Below are 24,104 nucleotides of genomic sequence, written 5' to 3' on the forward strand. Positions count from 1 at the left end.
GGAGGGTGAGACCAGCATGGCTCAGTAAGAACTTGCTGGCCAAAGTTAAGGGAAAGAAACCACAACAGGTGACCTCGGAAGAGTTTAGAGATAAAACACAGCTGTGTGGGGAGGCTGTGAGAAAGGCCAAGGTAACAAAACTGGAACTGAACCCAGCAAGGGACACAAAGAATAATGGGAAGGGCTTCTACAGGTACATTAACCAGATAAAGAAGATCAAAGAAGGGGTACCCCCTCTGATAAACAGCACTGGAAAACTGGAGAACTGGTAACAACAGAAAAAGACAAGGCTGAGGTACTTAACAACTTTTGCCTTACTCTTCAATGGGAAACTCTTCTCACACCTCTTGACTGGATGGATAACAGGACGAGGACTGGGAGAGCCAAGTCCTTCCCACTGTAAGAGACAGTGAGGTTTGTGACCACCTGAGGAACTGGAATGTACCCAAGGAGATGCACCCCAGAGTCTGAGGGAATTGGCTGATGTAGTTGCATGGCTGCAAGAAGGGCAGGTCCTGTCTGACCAAGCCAGTGGCTTTCTCTGATGGGTTGACTGCATCAGTGGCTAGGGGAAGGGTTACAGATATCATTCTTCTGAACTTCAGTAAAGCCTTTGACACAGTCCTCCACAATACTCTCTCCAGACTGGAGAGAGGGATTTGATGGGTGAACTGTTAGGTGGATGAGGAATTGGTTGGAAGGTTGCATTCCAGAGGGTCATGGTCAATGGCTCAGTTCCAGTGGACATCAGAGACAGGTGGTATCCCTCACGGTTTGTACTGGGACCAGTGAGGTTTACTATCTTCACGGCACAGACAGAAGGATCAAGTGTACCCTCAGCAAATTTGCAGATGACATCAAGCTGAATTCACTTGATACCATCCAGAGGGTCCTGGACAAGCTCTAAGGGAGGGCCCATGGGAATCTCATGAGGTTTAGCAAGACCAAGTGCAAGGTGCTGCACCCGGCTCAGAGCAGCCCTGGTACCAGCACAGGCTGGGGATGCACAGATCACAGCAGCCCTGCCCGAAAGAGCTTGGGGGTGCTGGTGGCTGAGAGGCTGGACCTGACCCAGCCATGGGAACTCACAGCACAGAGAGCCACACGAGTCCTGGGCTGCATCCAGAGCAGTGTGGGCAGCAGGGCAGGGAGGGGATTCTGCCCCTCTGTTCTGTTCTGCTGAGACCCCACCTGCAGTGCTGCATCAGCTCTGGGGTCCCAGCACAGGAAGGACATGGACCTGCTGGCAGGAGTCCAGAGGAGGCCACAGAGACAATCAGAGGGATGGAGCAGAGGGAAAAGGCTGAGAGATTTGGGAAAAGATAAGGCAAGATTATTTACAATGGCATGTAGAGCGAGGACAAGGAGGAATGGGTTTAAATTAAAAAAGAGTAGGTTTACATCAGATATTAGGAAGGAAATCTTCATTGTGAGACAGGTTGCCCAGAATAACTGTGGATGCCCCATGCCTGTAAGTGCTGAAAGCCATGTTCAATAGGGCTCTGAACAACCTGGTCTAGTGAGAAGTGTCCTGTTCCATGGCAAGTGGGTTGGAACTAGATGATCTTCAATGTCCCCCTCCAACCCAAACCACTCTATGATCAGCCAAAGACTGGTACCAAGAGTTATTGAACCACTTGAGTGCTAAAAATATAAATTACTACCAGAACCTCCACAACTATCCTTATGTATAAAGTACTCTAAGGAGGCAGAAAATACTCAGCAATGTGTGTGACTTACACAGCATTAATGTGCTTTTCTTTGATTTATACTGTGGAATGAGATGCAATTATTGTTTGTTTTCTCTTTTACAATCATGGCCAAAGCTTTTACAGTTCAGTCTTTTCTCAGGATGCATGTTTCTCTACCTTTTCCCCATGATCTTCTCACTGGGTCTTAATATTAAAGATTATCTACAGACCAATCTGCAGTTTCCTTGAGACAACAGTTTCTAACAATTTCTATAACAATTAATTTTTCATTGTTTGAATAGCTTTTACATCACAGTTGAAAACTAATTCAATAGCAAACTTATTGCAGGATTAGGACTTCAGAAAATAGTGTGAATGTTGATTAAGAACATATACATTTCCCTTGAGGGTGTAAGATTCTTATTTGTTTTTGGGTGCTAGAACAAACTCTAGAACCACATTTCTCACAGAAGCGCAAGATAACTACCTTAAAAACCTAACCTCTCTTTAGCATTTGGAGCCTCTTTTTCGTTCTACTAAATTAAAAAAAAAAATCAGAAGAATTTAGTGTGAAGCAAGACAACATTTTTTGAAAAAGCAGCATTTTGTATAATTCTAAATTAGAACAGCAGTAGCTGGGCATTTAAGGACCATGCACAGGTCCGGGTGACAGAGAAAGGGTACACTTATTCAAGTATCTTATACTTATTCAAGTATCAAGTATCTTATTCAAGTATCTTATCTTATACCTTTATTCAAGAGTACACTTATTCAAGTATCTTCTCTGCAGCAGAGCCATGAGTTACTAGGAAAAAACATTTTGGGAAATGAGGAGAACTGGTAAGAAATGAAAATGCTCAGCATCTTCCATCGTGCCATGCAACCAGAATGTGAACAGAAGGTCAAAATCAGTGACCCGACAAATTGACTGAGCTGTACCAAGAAAAGCGGGTACACCAACTGGTGCAAGGCTATTGGTCTTCCCTGGCTTAGTTCAGTTGATATGGCTATGAATTTCCCTTTGCCTCAAGCCCTGGTTTATACAAAGTTGGGAAACGTTTTAGTCTACTTTAAAAAAGAAATTTGAAATAAAGCTGAACTATTCATTAAGCTAGATGACAGTATTTGCCACAACAATCTAACAATCAGTATTTCATTTAATACACGTTTGAACAATTCAATCAGTACTTTACAAGCAGGCCAATTTGAAAATAGGCAGCTGCTGGCTTTGTTTATTAACAAAAATGTAACTGTATAGCAGACAATTATCACAGGAGTACAAACACTGGCTACTTTTGCAAGAACAATTTGCTGATGTGCTGATGTGTATAGTGTCCACTTAGTTTGTATCGGCTTCAGGTAACCAGGTATATACAATACCAGCATGCCTGTTATCAATTTTCTACCAAAACAAGAAAGAGGGAGCCTCTGTTCATAGGCACTACTTTATTAGCATCTTAACAAAATATTTGAGAAAATGACAGTAGGTAGAAACAAGTTCTCAGTAGATGAGTTCAGGTTTACAGGCATTTCTAGAAAACCATTTTGCTGTACTTAACTGTGTTTTCACACACCAAAATTCTCTCTGAACCATATACTCGTTGTGAATGTTGCTGGAACCCACCTGCCATTTGAACTCAGTTTTCAAGCAGTGTAATTTCCATTGAACTTTATTACCTAGTATTTGTCCACTATGGGGGGAATGGAAGCTGATGGGGAAGGTAGGTGCTGGGGGAAGGGAAGAGAGAGGGACGGACTAGGGTAGAACAAATGGGAAATACATTTAAAAGCGCAGATAACTGACAGTAAAATATATGTTCTTTGGTTAGCAAGCAGAAAAAAAGGAAAGGACTTGCATACATGATAGATACGCACTAGCATTCTAAAGCAGAAGACAAGAATGTCAAGAGTGTATTCTTTCCCCACTGCCAGATGGAAGGGCTATTATTATAAATGAAAGGCAGCAGTAGTGGATGCCAGGCACTTTTGTTGTGTGCCAGATTCTGAAGTCCAGATGTAAGCAGGTTACCCCTGGGACAGGACAGGCTTCAGCTCCCGCAGCAGAACAGAACCAATCACAGTTTTCTCAGTGTTTATGATGAGCTGTGCTGTAGAGCTCTCCTTCAGCTCCACTGTGACTAGCATCAGTGACCCACTGTGCACAGTCTTAGCTGCAAACCTGGAGGGAAAAGAAAAAAAAAAAAAAGAAAAGAGAAAAATCACTAAGGCTCTTAAGGTCAAAGACTGTTAATGTTTCTTTCGCAAGAGTTAAATGAGCTCAAATATAATAAAATACTTCTAAATTCATTAATGCATTTCAGGGGATAAACCATAAAACCTCTCATAAATTCTTCAAACATAATTTATGCAAATATTTTTGCATTTTATAAAAGCAAAGAAGTATCATGGAAAATTTTGTATTTAGTAGTTCAAACTAAATATTATTTAAATAATTTTTAATGTAAATATTGATTATTCAGTTCATCTACAATATTCATATACACTGACAACCTGACTACAGCAGTATAGAATTTTCCAAGGATTTTCATTAGTTGGTGCCCCAAAGACAATTCAACTATGTTAAATGTAGTAGAACACATACAAAAAGCCAAACTGTTGTACTTACTGAAATACATCTCCTCCTCCTGTAATCCCAGAAATTAATTCAAACTAAACCAAGTCAAAATTATAAACATATGAAACAATCAGTTTGAAATGACAGTAGCAGCAAGACAGAGTTATTCTGTGAATTTATCTCCAGCACCATAAAAACGTGGCCAATATTTTAAAACATTTTATTATTATTAAATATCCTGCAAAGGAAATAAAAACTACCAACCAATGAGACAGACAACAGTTAGGACTAACGCACCATTACTAAATTCCAAGACATGAAGAACCCACTAATTACATGGAATTAAAAGCAAAACTAGCCTTTTAAGCACCACAATTGACTGAAAAGCCATTTTAGGCACAATGAACTTCTGTCAATCCTGTTAATTCATTCTATGTGCAGAGCCAGGCCCAAGAGACAGGAAGCAAGAGGATGGCAACAGCGTCCGTCTTTCCATCTTCCACAAGGAGCACAACACGCTCTCCCCCCTTCTTGGTTACTTCTCAACAACAAAGTTGCTGCACATGGGCTTTTGAAAACACTAACAAGTGTAGAGCAGGTCTGTGACCCCGTCTGACCCCACTTTGCAGGGCCAATCTCCCCTCCTCTTTCTGAATGACACGTGTCTGAATCAGAGCCATCTGCCTCAATTTGCGCAACATCTTCAGTCACAATAGGACCCAGTTAGCCCTGACAACAGCTCACAATACAGAAAAATCAAACTGCTGCGCTGACAGCACGCTGTGGGCTATTCAAGAGCAAACCAACTGGTCAGTGTCTCCTGTCTGACAATCAGCACGGGCCCTGCAAAGCGCCTACCCAAGCCCTTGGGGATCTGTTTAATTACCATCAACATAAAGGAGGGAGTTTATCAGGAGATACTCAAAAAACTTCACTCCAGACTTAATTAAAATATTAGCCACTTAAGCAGGAAGCAGGTTCTTTTTAAACGAGAAGTAATTTCTGTCTTTTTTTTTTTCTTTTTAAACTAAGCATATCAAAATCTCATAACACATTATACTAATTAAGGAAACATGGGGCACTTTCCTAATGTCACCCATCACAGGTCAATCTATTTCTTTTGTCTGGATTACAGATACATCCAAAGACCTCTCTTTTTAATAGAAGGTTATAAAACAATATTACTAGTACAAAAATTACCTACTTAGCTAGTTATATCAATGATTTCATCTCTTTATGCTGCAAGGTAGAAGATGACTATTTCTCTTGTTGACTTCGACAGGGGGATAATTATAGAAACAATAGTCTTATTAGTCACTTTATTTACTTAACAGTTGTGTCTTGGGACAACACAGAAGCAGATTATCTCTGAGTATGCACATAAATAGGTTGCTAGTTGGCACTCCTGCTGTGCTTCATAGCCCCGAGGCTTGATTTTACCCTCTTTTATCAAAAGCTGAAAGTGATACAAAGTCAGCGTTCTGGGAAAGCCAAGGTGGTCCAAAGCATGAGAGATGAGTTTTGTGCTGATATTTTTACATGTGTATTTGCAAAATCACTTAGGGGATCAATAGTACTTTTCCATAGCCCTGAACAAACCACACAAAATCAATAAAATGTGAGTTTGCATGTGGTTTGCAAGATGCAAAGGGCCTGATACTCAGATAATTTTACACAAAGTGTTAATACACATAACTAGCAGCTAATCAGCTTCTGTCCATGGTTACCGATATGGCGTCTGGAATTGCTCAGTGAAGGAAGAATTGGACCGCAGCAGGAAGACTTATTTCAGAATTAAAAATGCATGTATAGAAGAGAACCACTCCTGCTGCTTTTGAACTTTGGAAACCTAAATTTGTTCCTTAGAATAGGGAATATGATCTAGTTTCTAAGGAGAGGTATAAATACACTTGTATAATCTGTAAAACTGAATAAAGTTGTAACAGGATGGAGCAGTTGGCACTGGCAGTAAAACCGGTTTGTCAGTTATTTAGACGTTTTAAATATACAGTCATTGAAGGATTTAGCCATTAGCTGTTTTTTCAACTAAATACATGCTACTGCATTTCTATACTAACTCTTACCATAAACCCTCAAGAATTTTCCAAAAGATGTGTTGTGCTCAACTAAATACTTAGGGAAGCCTAGAAAGGCATGAAAAAATCTCTCAGCAGCAAAAAATTAATCACTAATAACATGCGTTCACTCTCAGTGAAAAACTTTCATTTTCTCCATGAGGTCAGTAATAATTTTTCACTTTGTAGGTTAGAATTTGAATTCAAAACAAACAAAAATCCCCAGACAAAACTAAACCAAAAAAGACAATAAACCAACAAGAAATCTCTGGCTTTAATAAGTCATGAAATCTGCACTGTAATACATTTAAATCTAGAATGTACATTGATTGATTGTAGGTCCAAAAGAATGAATTTGTCCTGTGGACAACTCTAAACATAAGACATGTATTATGTGCATGGTTCTGTTGCAACAAAGGATCTATCCGTAAATATTAAAAAATCCCAAACAAACAACAAAAACAAACCCAAAAAAACAAAGCAAATGAGAATACATCTGGAAAACAAATCCAAATATTTACTAATAGCTTCAAGATGGCTGTTTCTGCTATGATGCAGTATTTAATTCTGTGATAATATTGATTCTAAATCTGATTTTACATCATTAAAACATTCAGGAACATTTGCAGTTGTTAATATTTTTCCCATTTAAAAAAATCAAGACAATTAGAACAAAACAATGTGAGAAATATTTGCATATTCTGAACAATTCATTTTTTTAAGAAAGAACGTTAAATATTCTAAGCATATGTGACATGTAAAAAAAGAGGAGTTAATACATTATTTTTATATAAATGTAGTACCAATTCATTTTTTTTAGAAAGAACATTAAATATTCTGAGCATATGTGACACACAAAAAAGAGGAGTTAGTACATTATTTTTATATAAATATAGTACCCATCAGTGGATAAGGAAATATACATTAAGAAACAAATTCAGCACCAGTAAAGTACTATATATTTTTAGAAAATAACTTGGTCTTTCAGGAGTTAAAAATAAAGCACACAGTCTCACTGACTTCCAATGAAAATAAAATTTGTTCATGATAACCATATAGAAAAATTTGATATATAGTTGATATAAAGAGAAAACACAGAGTGTCAGATACTACAATGTTACAGCATTTACCAAAGACTGACTTTGCAATGATGACTAGTGTGAATACAGACTGGAGTAATTTTCTCTTTTTTTGTAGACAGAATATAGCTGCTATAAGGAGATGCATTTTTTGGGGGAGAGGTTCTGAAAATTTCAGTGGCAGTGAATATACAGCAGCAGACTAACTCACTTAAAATCTGCTCTTTAAAATTAAACATTTGAGAAAGTAAATTTACACCTGAACACTCACTATTGGAGTATAAATAAGTTGGGATATTTACAGCAGAGCCGGGTTCGTTATGCATAATTCAACAGCATTAAAACACACTCTCTCCCGTCCAGTGCTTTTCTTCCTCTTTGACTTTTCTATTCAAGCTAAATTTTCTTCTTTCTCTGTTCTACTGCTTACCACAAAGAGTGACAATGGCCTATGGAGGTTAAAACTTTTTTTTCCTTCGCCCTTTCTTTAAATCTTGTACATGAAGCCTTCAATTACTGCCTGCTGAAGCAGACAGAATCCTATTAGTAAGGAAGACAATCAGAAGATGCAATGCCCTGCCCTAGCTGTAGAAAAATAATTAGTCGAAAGCTGACAAATGTGTAATCAAGTTATGCAATGAATATATTCAAAGGGGAAAAAATACTGCTGTGAATTAGTCTTCAATTTGTAAATATAAGAATGAATAACTACAAAGGAGCTTCCAGCATGTCCACTGGACAACAGTGATACTTACACTTATAGTTTCAGTACTCTGAATCTTAGTATTGCCCTGCTATGCACAGATTTCACATTATAACAACTCATCTAAAAATTGGCTACTTGTATTTATTTGTATTAAAAAAATATATTTGTATTCATTCTCTGAGTAAGCCTGAGAAAGTGAAAAGGAAGTATTTAGGTACTAGTTCTGACCTGGGAATACAGAGAGCTTAATGCTAAAGCTGTAAACACAAATATACCCACAAAAAGAAGGAACTTAATCTGGTGTTTTTAACATTGGTTACTACTAATAAAATTTGATTGCTATTTACCTTAAAAATCATATTATGATAATGTGACTTTCTTTTCCCCTGCATACTTTTGGGAATGAAAATACTTACATGCAATTTTAACACTATCTCTTAACAATTGTTTTAAAATTCAATTAAAGAATGTAATTATTTTCCAACATTATCTATATTTCCAGGGGGTATAAAATAACAAAATTTCAAAATAAATTGCAGTCAAATGTACATATTTTTACCATGTTTATTTGTATTGCTAAAATAGATTTTAAGTCTTAGTTTCCAGTAAGCAGCTGCACTGTACCTCTAACAAAAATGCAGACATGCAAGTGAGTAGTCTGAACTTACTGTCCAATACATAGCACTACTCCACATGCACAAGAAGATGAGGCATGAACTTTTTATCATCTTCCAAATTTATTAGTTTAAAAATATCAGCATTTTTATATGTAGGTATTTATATCTCCTCCCTTTAACTTCAATAAGCTAAGAGCTTGAATCAAAATATTTGGTCCTCCCACCTTGAAAATGCTAATTGCAATATTCAATCTATTTTGTTTTTTCATATACTTCACTCTTTTTTTTTCCTATAGAATTGGACATTTAATATGATACATGCTTGAGAATTATACTCAGTCTATTTTTAAAACAGGTCATAAATTTTAATTTGCAGGAAAATTATTTAATTTCAAGAAAGCAGATTATTTTATAGAAAGATATTAAAATATTAAATATTTAATTCTCAGAGATCTTTACAATCAAAGACAGTCTTCTGCTCAGTTAGTTCTTAAAGTGTTAAGCATTTTCTGTTTAAATAACTGGCTCAAAGGGCTTCTGTTTGTTTTTCAAAGAAAATGCTGCACATATTTATCACTTTTTACCATTCAGATACAAAAGCAGTGCTGTCCTCTAGTGGAGAGCAAATAAGCCAGGCTAGAACAATCTGTTTTGATCAACAGCATATCTAAAATGACTCACTCATATACTTTTTATGTTAAGACCAAATATAATTTCCTAAAGCTATTTAAAAATCTTGCAATTTGCATATAAGCTCCTTAATACAATATATCTAGATCATTAAGGGCATTAAAATGATTTTGTGTGAAGGCATTCTCTCGATCAAGTATTTTAAAATCTTGATATAATGATAACACATGAAACCAGTATTAGAATACACAGGGCCCTTCTGTTAGCAGAGAGAAAATTTCAAGGTTTTGGAACATTAGGATTTGATTAAGGATTTGATTAGACTTGATTAAGGAATAATGGTAATAGGAAGAGTAAAATACGAGAAACTACAGAACGAGTACTTTCATACTTAAAAAATTCAGTTTTGTTTTCCCTCTATTAATAAAAAAAATTAACCTAGATAGTTAGTAAGCAGAAAGTCTTCTAGTCTTGCCTATTTAAAAAAATATAAATGGTTAGCCTAGCTGGGCTTTTTTTTTTTTTTTTTTTTAATAAAGAAAACAAAACCAAACCCCCCAAAAGAAAAAGTTGGAATTACTTCTATCATTAAGCAAGAAAACATTAAGAGTTTACAGGTCCTGCTTAAAACAAAGGGTGAGATAACTGTGGACATGGATATACTATTCTATTTAAAATTCTATCTCCTACAGGTAAAGACTACCAGAAAAGCTGTTTTGCCTAGGTTATTTAGCTCTCTAATTAATTCCTACTTGAGAGATTAGGAAGCAAAATCAAAGCTGCATGCCTTGCATGCCTGTTACAAGTTTATTTACACAGCTACCCACTGAAGCTTTCTAGACGAGTAGAACAGGAAGACTGAGCCCCACAGCTAAGGAACTACAGAAGCAAAACAGTCTTAGGTAACTGCATCACAGGAGCTACTTTGCAGGAGCAAAGGTTGATTTCACTTCCTTGGAGCTCTCCAACAGGCTAACTGCTTAGTCAAAAAATCTTAGAATGGGAGTGCTTGCACACAGAACAGAAAAGGCCTTTAAAAAAGTCTTTGTAGATTTACAGACCTGTTTATCAGCTACTGACAACATACACTCTGATTCAAGTGAATAACTATAAAGAATTTATATTTCTCAGGAATTGATACATGGTGTTTATCCTCAATACAGGGGTCTTCTCCTTTCCAGCAGACATGCTGGAAGTAGCTGTGGTTGTTAGTTATGTTAAGGTGATGGGGTCTGATTACTAACTTTCTGCCTTAGAATTCTTCCAAATTTAGTGCAAATTGGAAGATGACATACACAGAAAAATTTTCTGTGTATTTTCATACTAATGTACCTACACAAACATGCCATGGCATACTTTTTCTCCCCACATTAAGTGTTGCTGGATTAAAAAGATGTGGGGAGGATAACTGATTACTAACCACGACATTCTCTGATAATCAAAATTGTCTGTAAACAAAACCCTCTTTCCTTTGAGAATCAGTCTGCCAATACACTATAAATGGGACATGACAGGTTGCAAAATGATAAAAAGGGGTGAATACAACCAGACTGTCAAGCTGATGCATGGGGTAAGAAATAAAGGCTAGTGAAACACAGTTTGGATTTCTGTATTCTCTGGATTTTGAACATTTAAAGTTTCTACATTTGGTGTTGTTGTTTTCATATTATTCAGAGTATGAATTTTCACCAATTGCAGCATGTCTACTGTCATAATAAATGATTTACACAGCATGTTTCTGATTGTGCTAAAGGGTAGCAATACAAGCCTCCACAAGACAGGTGAATGGCATTTTACATCTTGTTCAATAATTGCTTATTCAAGAAATCAGATAGTTAAGGGTTCACTATGCAATGTCATACTATGTACAACAAGCTCTGAAGAAATGAACATATCTACATGGTTCAGTAAAGAGCCCTTAAAAATGTGGGTCTCAGAACTTCACAGTCACTGCACGCACTGCAGTGCTTGAACTAGGTTAGACCTGTCCCAGCAATGAGCAGAAGTGCTGTTTCATGCTTCTTTGTTTAAAACTTAGCTTGTTTGCTGCTAATTCGGTGTCCACTATGACACCACACTAAGAGATGGGAATCTTCCCTCTGCAAGTCCTGGTCTTGTGTAGAAAGAAGAGATGGCTGTTAGTATCGCCACTTTTTGTGATTGTAATGGAGAAAGACATTAAAATCCCTATCTTAAAACATGAAATGGCTGTTCTGAAGCACTTTAGAGCTTTGTTGTTTAAAGAGATTTGATTTTCTCCAAAACCTCAGATTGTCCCATATTGGGTTGTTGAAATTATAGAATTGACCATGTCAAATTTGAGGACTGAAATTAATGCTGTCGTGTGCCTCAGAGGGCAAGTCAATGGTTACAGCCATCCTGATGAACTGTAGAACAGAAATATGTATATGACACCATGCTCACTTCCTAATCCTGCTACTTCCTGTTTGCAATTGAGGATTCCTTCCAGAACACAACATCAGCAATAAACTAGTGCAATGGGCTATTAAATAAGTTGAGGTTGATTAAATTTCATTCTTCATTATCCACCCTACTAGCTTCAGAATTTTATCTCACTGACTGATTGGACAATGCACAGGTGGCCTTCAAGAATGAAAACAATGGAAAAGATGATCTATCTTGCACCATTTTTAGAGTCACAGTCATTGAAATACGTAATATTCTGTAGTATGATGCATCCCATTTAGGAATGCTTTGGGAAGTAGAAGGTAGAGGGTAGGTAGCTGAAGACTACCTAGCCTGATTCTCCATATCATTGCACATTATACTCTGATGTCAATGGAAGCACACAAGTAAAAAACAAAATGAGAGTGAAGAAGTAAATCCAGCTTGTGATCTTTGCTCTGAACAGATATTTCTGCCATATGCTGCTGCCAAGACTTTAAAAGCTTTGCACCATATTTTTGTTGGTAGTGTGAAAAAATGCCTTCTATATGTATTTCCATTACTTTTTTCCTAAGCCAAGTTAGCCTGAAACACCTCTCCTTCATGTGTAGGGCCTTATGTAATAGCAGACAATATTTTGACACTTTCTAGAGGATTATGAGAGCATTCAAGTCTTTGTAAGATTCAAGTTTGCAACTAGTCTTTTCATTCTATCACCATCTGTTATCTCTTGCTATAATCAAAATGAAGCACATGATGACTACCTATACTTGTAGGAGTTGAAAATGAATATAGGAGGAAGAGACCTGAGGAACTTTTAGAATATTCGTCTGAGAAGAATAAGAACCACGTTGAAAGTAGCATTACCATGGAGGGCATTTCTGGGTAAATAAGGCTTGTGTCAGTTAAATAGAATATGACTGAAAATCTTGAATAATGCCTTCAACTCATCATATTTTGAAACAGAACAGCCTGGATTTCTTTGTTGGTGTTGTATTTAAAGCAATGAATGTTACTGCCCAAGTAGAACCCAGCAGCTCAGATGTTCTACAGAAGAATCAACTTTGAGGGAATAAATGTCCTCCATTATGTACCCTCTTATCTTGAAGACAGAACAATTCCTAATAGGCTTTCCCCACTGACAACAAACAGCAGACATACTTCAACTGAAAAGTACTTGTTCCCTGAAGGTAGTTATTCAGAGTGATTTAATTCCCTGCAGGAACAAATACTTTTCTTTCAGTGTCTTTGTCTTCAGATACTCAAACGGTGCCCTCAGTTGTGGTCTGAATCAAACGACAGAAGCTTGGTGCCTCAGCTGACTGTTTAAAATCACTTTATCAACATCAAGTAACAGTTCTTAAAACATTAAAGAGATTTGGATATTCCAACAATTATGCTAATCAGTCTTGTGAAAAAATATTTTAAGAAACAAAAAAACTCTTCTTTCAGAAGTTTTAATATTTAAGAAAACACATTTCCAATTCAAGAAAATCTCTCTTTTGAAATGCATTTCACATTCTTGCTTCTAGAGGAAGCCTTTTAAAATTGAAATAATGTTTCCACTTATTAGCAAAAGCAAGAAAGATCAATACATAAAATAGTTAAATCCTATTAAGAACATACAAATGCATTGCATGCTGTCCTACAAGGCCCTGTAATCTAAGCCCTTGAATAAACTCCATTGAAGATCAGGTAACTACTCTAAAGGAAGCAATATAGTACAGTAAATTTATTTTTCAAATAATAACTATTAACCTGCACCTTTGTCTGCTGATATCTATGTCTATATCTATAGGTCACTGAGTTAAAAATTTTTGCAACTATCACTTCAAATAAAAACCAGAAAATACAGTTTAAAGCAGAAGCAACTAGGTCACCTGGCATATTGCTCTACATTCATTTAAAAGTAAAATTATTATACTGCAACTAAGTCCACAATTTAAGTAGCCACATGGTAAAGAGAGAGAAGAAATGCATGCAAGAAAGTGTTGCTACATTGTGATATGCTCAGATATAAAGCTGATATATTTGATATTTGTTTTCACTTATTTCATTTTTCTTTGGTGACTATATGCTATTCTGGCGATATTTATTTCAAGTATTTACTTTTGAATCTTCATTATATTTGCTCTAAGTGCAAAAATAAAATCCTAATAGGGTTATTAATTTAAGGACCAGTAATTGGATTCCACCAGCATGACAACATCTTCAGCATGAATGTGAATATGTTTAGACTAAAAGAAACCATGAAACACACCTGTTCATGTCCATTAGATACTCTTGCACTTGTATTAAACTGTACAATTTCATTTTGAATGAGTATATTGCATTACCAGGCAATACAATTTTTTTGGCATTAGCCATCATTAAGCAGTAATACTCAAGTTGGGGATGACCAACTAATAGGTTAATGTAATTTATGCTGCACAATGCAGAATGCCAGTTAAAAAACAGTACTTATTTTTCTGTGTAAAAAGGCTTCTTCCAAGAAGTCAGCCAAAGTAGACCTCACAGAAGAGCATGATGAGCTAAAAGTTTTTGGATGTAATTTTTTTCTGCAATATCACTTGCAATAAAACAAGACAAATGACAATCCTGTAAAAAATCAGAAATTTCACCTTTAATGCATTTTTATTGAATCTGTAACTGTTTAGACAAGATAAAAGGTGACTGTTTATTTTATTATTCTGAAATTGTGTATCAATAAAAGTCACAATTCTTGTATCCATGAGACTCCTGCCAGAAAAGATTTGATTTATTTTCTTAATGACAGAGTTCATTTAATCCAAACATGTTTACCTTACATACATACATAAATATACATACATCTACACACACACACACACACAAACACACACACACACACACATATATATATATATATATATATATAAACTATTTTGGTGGTTTTTTCAGCATTTTGGAAGGATTAATTATCTAATACCTATCTCAAATATTCATTCATGTGAATCTAGGATATACTTTAATGATGAATAATTTACTTTTTAAAGATTAACAGGTTTATCACAGTATCAATTAGGTAATGCTCCTGCTCAGTAAAATCTAGGTGGAATTATAACTACATAATATCTGTGAACTCCATTTACTTAAGAGTGAAGCAAACAAAGGACTGTTTTCAAAATGCCTATCAATGGCTGGTAATTTCTCATAGGCCACTTAAATTGTTATAAACTATTTGTTTTGCTTGATGGATTATTCTGCAGTCTAGTCTGTGACTATACTGGCTGACTGAAAACTTTGTATGTTGAATCTAAAAATCAAAGAAGGTTTCAGGATGTTCTGAAGCTCTCTGAATACTTCAGCTTGTCCCAAACATGCCCTTAAGCACTGTCTCTGAAGGAGTGTACCCAACAGTAAGTGCATCTTCAATATATTTACTGTTGGTTATAGACCCTGTTGTAGTAAACTTCCCTTAAAAGAAACCAAAAGAGCAAAAGAAAACACCATCAAATTAGAAACTTATCTACAACCAGGAAACGTGTGGCTGAGCTAGGAGCTAGGCTATTATTTTCGGGAGCCTTTTTGAGACTCAGTCAACAAAACAATCCATGCCTATGTGATAAGTCTCATGTGATAGATAGGGTAAAGATGGAGAGCACCTGTAGGCAGCAGACACTTCAGTCTTTCTTGACTGACACTCTCACCTAGTCTTTGAATTGATGTTGAGAACACAGGCTATAGAGATCCCTCAGGGATGCAACAAATGAGGACTCTTTCATGGAGGATCAGGTGTCAACAGTGACAATCATTTCAGTGCAATTGCACTAGCTGTGCCATGTTTTTATGGTGAAACAGAATTTTATCATTAACCGTATCAAATACATAGGAAAATCCATCTGGGTTAATGTTAATGCAATGCACTACAACTGCCCAGCAATGCAAAAGAGACTACATCCAACAATATCAGGTTATTAATCTTGTGTAGGCTAATTCTCACCCTTTCAAACAGCCATCTCAGTCAGCAAAATTGCAAAGAAAAGCATTGTTGTTTTATTTAAAAGAAGATATTTTGCTTTTATTGAATAGTAACATTCAGGGGACTACAGATAATTCAGAATTTAGCGAACATTTTGGTAGATGGTAAGAAAGATGTACTCTTTTTCTTATTTCAAGACCAGGGTAATCAATTTGATCCTGCCACAAGTGAGAAGCCATACAGATTCACAGGACTAAATATTTTGAGTCAATCACATTAAAAGCTGTCATTAACCAACAATTGCATCAATTCCGCTGATATTCTGTATCATAGCATTTGGATGAAATGGAGTAATCTACAAGTAAAAGCTGGAAATTTGACAGGGCCAATGACTTTCTTGGCTAATAATTATTTTTGTCTGCAGATACGTATGTAGGAAAGTAAAAAAATCAAGTAGGAAAACTAATTGCTCCTCACAGATGATAAAACTAGAGCAGGGTACTTATATGGGAAAGAGAAACTAAAGTTAAAAAATTCCCAAAAACTTTCTTGAAAGTACTATGCTCTAAAATGCTACCTCTTCCCTTTGAAACAAAACAAGGGATGGACAATTTCCTCTAACTGTATACAGTAAAGTAGAGACACTTCTATATACACTCAATTAATGAGCTGCACAGTACTTAGTCTCAAGTTACTCTCTGGTTAGTATTATATATTTCAGTATAATCGGTACCTTCTTCCTTAGAGGTATAGGTAATAAAATTTTCCTTAATATTATCAAATATTGATGAATTTTGAACTAACAATTAATATTAAAAGACGGTTGTACTTCAAACAACATACAATCTTACCTGTGTATGTTATCTTGACCAGAAGGGACTACACCCAGGTTTGCTGCTTTCACTACTCTCTCAATTATTACAAGTCTAGTAGAGTTCTGTGGAGCAACAGCTATTGTAGTAGATGTCTCATTCATTCCTGTCAGCATTCCTGAAACATTAAGTATTTCATTATGAATACAATAATATTTGCTCGCTTATTTAGCATTAAACCAAAATAGTAGACATCTAAACAAAAAAAAAAAAAAAAGGCATTAAAAGTTAGATCACTTATTGAGAAAACAATTTCATAAGAACTCACATAATTACCTTACATTAATGTCTTACTTGCAATGACCTACTATCAGAAACAAATTAGTAATTTTCAGTAAGCTGAACAATGACATGTGTGATACTAATGCAACTGTGAAACCAAGGTAGTTTTTTTCTCATAAAAAGCTTAATTTAAAAGAAGAATGCAAATTCAGAAATTAAACATAAAGTAAGACTGATTTGGAAAGGTCCAGCTTAAGTAAGAAAATATATAAAAATCCTATATAATCTCTCAATCATACATTTAATTATAATCCCATATCCAATTGCTAAAAATTATCTTTAAATTCAGATAGTAGTAATTGGTTCAATTTATTTAAGAGAAAGTCAGCACATTAGAACCTGGTAAATTCTGTTTGTATCCAGCTCTCTAAAATATCAGCATAAACTATTTGAGTAAAATTATTTGAATATCACTACGAAATGGAACAGAAATATAAAGATTATATCCAAACATATGATGAAGAAAAAGGAAAGAGGGATATGACATTCAAGGACATTTAAACAAAACTCACGCTTTTCTATCAATATCCATTGTTTAGAAGAATGATTTGTTGGATGCTCATGTTGATTAAAACACAAACATACAAACAACACTGTGAGTGCCTTTTTATAGTATGTTCAGAAGCTGAAAATGCAGACAAACAAAGGAGCACGGTACTTCAGGCAGAAATATGAAGCATCTGAAGCAACACTCACAATGAAAACATCGTAAAAGTCTCAAATGGCCAATGTTTTAGGGTTGCACATACAGTCCTAACCCAGGTAAAATAGTAGTACCAAGACGCTTAATAAGAACAATTAAAACAATAAATCCAGCATTTTAAAGCCCTGGAATGTGCTGCTGTCACAGAATAAGAAATATGAAAGTAAAAATGGAACAGATGATGAGTAAATAATAGGATATTTTGCAAGATAACAAAAATCAGCATACAACTTTTATAACAATCAGATTTATCTTGAGTAGAACGTTCTGTTTCAAATTGTTTAACTATTAGGCAAAACCTTTTCAAACTACATACACAGACTAAAACTGCTTTTAAGCAGAGCACGGGGACTGACATAACACTGCTGAGAGATATGTGTACTTATTTAGGATTTAAACCTTCTCCATTAAGCTCTACTGAAGAGCAAATGCTGAATAAATGAATGCAACTATGTTTATGTTAAAAGCCTGTTTCCCGCAGCATGTAATTAAAGGAAATGTTGTACAAAGCCAGTACTTTTGTCAAGCTCCTGTAAATGGAAAGATGGATAGCACTCAGAGAAGTGAATGCATTGCTTCATATTTAACCTTAACACTCTTGTCATTAATGGTTTGTCTAACTTGTTCTATAAAAGACAAGGTACTGCTCCATTGAAGTAAAATTAAAAAAATCAACTAAACCATGCTTTTCAGAACAGAAGATTCATTATCGTCGACTAATGTATTGGCATAAAGCAAAGTAACATCCTATCAAGTAAGGCACACATTCAATCTGCTTTTTCACCCCCCTTTATTTTTAACTCATGCTGTTTTATTGTTATAGGCAATTTGTACCACTCAGCATGACAGTGTAAACTGAATCAAGATTAATTTACATGCAAAAGAACACTTAGGAGAGCAGCGTGGTAAGCAAATGTATTGTCTCGATTGCTGAGGTGGAAAAGAACCTGGAAATAAAAAAGGGGACTCTAATTAAGGAGCATCAAATATGATTGCTTGGGGTAGTCAATGGCTAGAAAATAGTAAATGTCCAACCATTTAAAGAGTTAGCATCCTGCTTGTTAGGAAAACAAATTTTATATATACAATTTTAATAAAATTAGGTAAACTATATGTTTACTTAACCAAGATTGGGTTTTGGTGTTGATTTGGTTTTTTAAAAATGTGATTCAGGTATACACTTCTAAAAAAAGTTGACAAAATTATTTAAAAACATGTCTCTTGAGAGGAAAAAAAATCTTAATGTAGTTTTAATTGCCTATTTTAAAAACACCATCATAAAAATTCTGACTAATATCCAGCTCTAAAAATCACATGACACATTTAATATTGCTTGAAACACTAGAATCCAAGAAAACTCTAGCCTGAGCACAAAGCAGCAATTAGTCTGGGTTAGCCACCTGATATGATGAAATAACTGTATGTATTTTAAATAATAAAAGAAGATTAAATTGGAAAAATTACAGTGACGGGTAACAAGGTATGCTAGCCAGCAAGACTAGTCCTGTTCTGAACTGAGGGAAGGAGAGTTTTGCTACTGAATTTTAAAAACAACAGACAAGTTGAAATCTGGAATACAGAGTTCCCAATAGTAAATGTTTCACTCATGCAGAATTTCTGCTATGGCAACTCAGCTTTTCATGGATGTAAATGTAATTTACATTTACACGTAATGTAAATGATGCGATGTAAAACAGCGTATAAGATTCTGAGTCCTGAAGGATCAGAAAAAATAATTGAGCAAAAAGACAAAGAGTGTTTAATACTATCATTTTAATCCCCTCATTCCAAATTGTCAATCACAACAACCGCTAACTCAGCTGCTTCTCTGGGGAACTACTTCACCAGAGGATTCCAAGCTCAGGAAGGAAGGAAAGAGCAAAGCTAAGCATATCATGCACAGCATGTGGACAAAAACAGCTTTTGAGGTTCTGCTACCACCAGATAACCTTCACAGCCATGAATATTCAGTAACCTGTCTACTCCTCTCTCTTTATGCCATCAGGAAGAAAATGGACATATACAAATGTAACAGACAATGCAAAACAGCAGAGTGTAATTGAGTAAAGATGTGTAGCAATGAATTGTCTTCCACATAGCAGTTTAATACCAGCTATTTTCTCTTTAGCATTCTTATTAGGTTACACATGCAATTTAGATGTAAAAATCCTTAAACCCTTACATATTTTCATTCTCTCCTTGCATTTCTAATATTCTCATTCCTTCACTATTTTTTACCTATCTGTTTTCAGGCATCTCCAGATACAGGACTTGAAACACATTCAAAACCAAGCAAAAAAAAAAAAAAAAGTAAAAAAAAAGTAAAAAAAAAGGAAAAAAAAGGGGAAAAAAGGGGAAAAAAGGAAAAAAAAAGGAAAGGAAAAGCATGACAAGTGAAAAACAAGTTATATAAATCAGATTCATTTGGAGAATACAGGCAAATTTAAGTTAAACACAAAAGAGAATAGCATATACCAACTTCTAAATTGCCCTGCATTTATGATTGTAATTTGGATTTTTCATTTAGCAAGAACACAAAGTAATTCTTCCCATATGCTACCTGTTCCTAAAGCTTTGTAATAAATACTAATGTAAAATGTAGAATTGAGACCTCTGTTATCAAGAATATTCTGATACAGCTGATGTCCATAAGAAAAAAGATGGAATAGGAAAGGTTTTTAAACCTGTAGACTAAATTTGCCAGCCTGCAAAGTCCTGTATCAAAGAATGAATTCAGGAAGACAGAGCGAGCGATACAGAAATGCCAAGAGACCTTCATGGATTTACAAATACTTCATATAAACAAATTTTCAAATAGCTTTATTCAGAGTAGCCTTTCTGCTCTATTAAACATAGCAAACAGCTGCCAGATTTATTCAGACAAATAATCAACAACCATAGAAGTAAAATGGCAGAAGAAAAAGGAATTTTGGCAACAACTCCACAGAGGACCACAGCTATTCTCCAAGTACACTTCTTCTATGTGCTCATGGTTCTGTATGGCCAGTCAGGAGGAAAAAAAGCCCTCAGTCACAGTAAAGCATACAAAAACTCTATCAGAATATCACAAAGCAAGCAAACATAAAAACAGGGAGGGAAGAAGCACAGTAATCTGCCTTCTTTTCACTACAATCTCAGCTACAATTTTTAGAAGGGAACAGTTTAAAATAAATGTACCACAGCCTCGTTCAATCACTCACCTTGGTTTGCTGAGCAGGTATAAAGCAGAGAGGCAGGCTTTAGCCAGCAAAGGGTAAGAATAGCAAATAAGTATCAATTGGTTATGAAAACAAAGCACAATCTTAACTTTTCACTGCAGCCATAAGCTTAACTGCAAACGATCTAGACAGTATTTTAACTAATTTCTTAATAATTCAAAAACACAAAAGCAAGAAATGCTCAAAAGCAATAACTAATAATACATAACATTACTCATTGGTGTTCTTGACTGCTTGATGGATATACTGAGTTTCTGAGCCTTACACAGCAATGAGACAGGATCCCATGGGCATATTCTCATCTCAATGTGAAGAGACATACACATGTAAATCCCCATACATTGAGATATATGAGTAAACACTACTACATTTGAGTGCATCCAAAATGTAACTACTTATATTTTAAAATATTCAAGAATCATATCCAAATTAAGGACAGCAGTATTGACTATTCCATTTCACATATGCTTACATCAAACCTAAGCACAATTTTCTCTAATTGTTTTGAATAAAATATTCAAATCACTAAAAGCTCTTATGGGGGTTTGTGTCTGGATTAGTATAAGAGACTTAAATTCTTTGAAAACACATTATTACTAGAATGCAGAAGTATAAAAAACAGCATTCCAACAAGAGTAGCTTTTATATATGAAGTGTTTGAAAGTGAAAAGATTAAAACAATCATCAAAGTACCTGAGGAACAGGTACATTAACAGTATTGAAAATTAGTATTGGAATAAAGCATAGTAAAATCCAATGCAATACCAATTCATTTCCTTGAGCTGGCATCACAAGTCTCTGTTTTACTGCTGGTAGGAAAGGCATTCACACATCATGATGGGAAGCCAAGTCTTTGAGCTAAAAGACTGTCTTAGGATAAAGGGAGGGCTTTGATCCTTTAAAGACTGCATCATATCATGGCACATCCTTCTCAAGATATTTTTAAACTACTTAAAATTGTCAGACTGAATATTAACAGAAGCTAACTCAACCACCTACAACTGGAAGCACTTTCTATATGCTTGGATAATGAAAGGCATGCAGATCTCTTCCCATCCAAGTAAATTTACTGAAGCTACTGAAGTATTTCTCACCTTGCTCCTTCTTAAAATCTTTCTCTGACATAGTGACAGGCAGGAGCAGTTCTCCAACAGGGGGTTGAATGTTAACATTGAAGTGATCATCCTTTGTGCTAGAAAGAGAAATTACAGAGAATCAACCAAATGCTTCAACATAGATAAATAAATATACATATACCAGTTTCAAATTTTCTGTGAAATCGTTAAAAAGTGTAAGAACTACCTGTATGATTTCTACCTTATTAATTTGAAAGCCGTCTAACTTATTACATTAGTAAAGCAGATCCATTTTTCTCCAGTACAAATGTGGTAGGCATAGTCTTGTATTTCTGAAAATGTAACTTTTACTCAAATCAATGTTTATTTGCGATCTACAAAGCATCACACTCAATCTAAATGCTGGCAAAGGACAAATTATTGTGCATTTCACAAATCCTTTGAGAAAACTGTTATGCATCCTGTCATCAGCTACAGCTGTCCTAGAAATAGGGGTAAACATAGAAAATATATAATTTCAGACAAAAGGATGATATTGTCTGGGAAAAAAACCCACAAACAAGCCAAACAATAAATACATTAGTAAAGGAGAAATATTTTTGATAACTTCAGTTTAACAGTATTTGGTATATTTTAAAAAAAATCACACAGCATACTGGTTAATGTAAAAGCATGCTAGAAAACTGCAGAATGTTTTTTACTGGCAGAGTTAAAAAATACTATCACTAGAAACACAATACTATTAAATGTTACACATTTCTCCTTAAGAAATAAATATCATACAGTGAACTTTCTCTCCCTATCCATTCAATTCTCTGAGTTTCCAACTATTTTGTCTGAGACTTCTTCAAGGCTACAGAAACTCAAGATACATTCACCCTGCTATGTTTCATTGACTAACTGTACCATAAGGGATTTGCTTAGCAATTCAGGATCAGTACATCCAGTCAGAATCTTTGTTAATGCTTTAAGGCCTGAGAAATTTTTAGAAAAGAACACTTGCCTTTTTTTTCTGGTGTACCAAATAGCCAATACATATTGATTGGTGATATGCCTCAGATATCTTACTTAAATATAACGATACAATCATTGGAACGGAAAATACATTTCATCCATTAACATCCATGTTATTTAAATTAACCTAAAATATATGCTACTGCAACTTCAAAGTTCTGAAACAAGATAGACTGATGGAAAGCAAACACTATAGATCAATAATATAGAAAAAACACGTGTCTCCCTACTAAAGATGCAAGACAAGCCACCTGGAAACAGAGAAGCATTTTACAGTCCTTCTACTCAAAATTCTAATACTTATAGTAATTACCCATTTTCAAAACGAAATGCTTAGGAATTAGTATGTTCCTATTTTCTAGCTTCTGATGTGTTATAATTATGCTTATGAGTGCAGTCCCAACTATGGGCTGTTCAAATAAACTGGACATTTATGCTAACTTTTCCGAGAACTGCTATTTAGTAAACATACAGTGGAACAATTCTTCAAACTCTTAGTACTTCCTTTATAAAAAATAATTTATTAACTGCTGCTTTTAAAAGCTAACAAATTCAAACTTTTTTTCCTCCTGTACTACCTTAAATACCATCCACCTCTGAAGTCATTGTTATAATAAAAGAGCAGTGATTATTTGATTGTCTAGCCAGATTAAGTGCACAGTAAAATAAACAAGAAGTATTTTTTTCTTTAATTTTTGCTTTGAAAAGTGATTAAGAACTCAATCATCTTAAGAGCTGAAGGAAGGGTCTTTAATCAACAGCCTCATTAATTTTTTGCTATGCATACCTACTACTTGGACTACAAGACTAACACTTTCAACAATACCTTCATTGACACTGTTCAAGTGATTGTTCAACCAATGTTATGTTTCATATTTAAGCAAGATGTACTCTATCTGACTCAGCATGAAACAGATAAACCACTTTGTGTACAATGATTTATGTCCTACATTGACTGGAGAGATGCCATTTGTACATAAACTTGACTTATAACATCAATTATTAGATTGCTTTGATGCTTATAACAATATTTCCACAATAAGAAGGAATAAATGCATGAGTACAGCTCAGATTTTTTATGTCCATAACTGCTCAAGAGGACCACTTGACACCTCTGCTGTTAACAAACATTCCACTTCCATTTTCTCTAGTGAATAAATAGCTAATATATATTCTTTGATAAAACATGAACTCTTCATAGCCTACAAACAGAAATTCTG

The 24,104-nt window shown here is 35.1% G+C and overlaps 1 protein-coding gene across 1 annotated transcript in view; it reads right to left on the minus strand.

The window, feature by feature from the left end:
* Positions 1-3,122: 3,122 nt before the first annotated feature.
* The window catches only part of AP3B1 (adaptor related protein complex 3 subunit beta 1), a 153,978-nt gene continuing 132,996 nt past the window's right edge, over positions 3,123-24,104 (minus strand). The window contains 3 exon segments of the mRNA XM_018918489.3: positions 3,123-3,870; positions 16,571-16,709; positions 21,889-21,986. Of these exon segments, the coding sequence (XP_018774034.3) occupies positions 3,717-3,870; positions 16,571-16,709; positions 21,889-21,986 (391 nt within the window). The 3' untranslated portion in view covers positions 3,123-3,716.

The sequence above is a fragment of the Serinus canaria genome, chromosome Z (assembly GCF_022539315.1).
Source record: "Serinus canaria isolate serCan28SL12 chromosome Z, serCan2020, whole genome shotgun sequence".
In the NCBI taxonomy this organism is placed as follows: Eukaryota; Metazoa; Chordata; class Aves; order Passeriformes; family Fringillidae; genus Serinus; species Serinus canaria.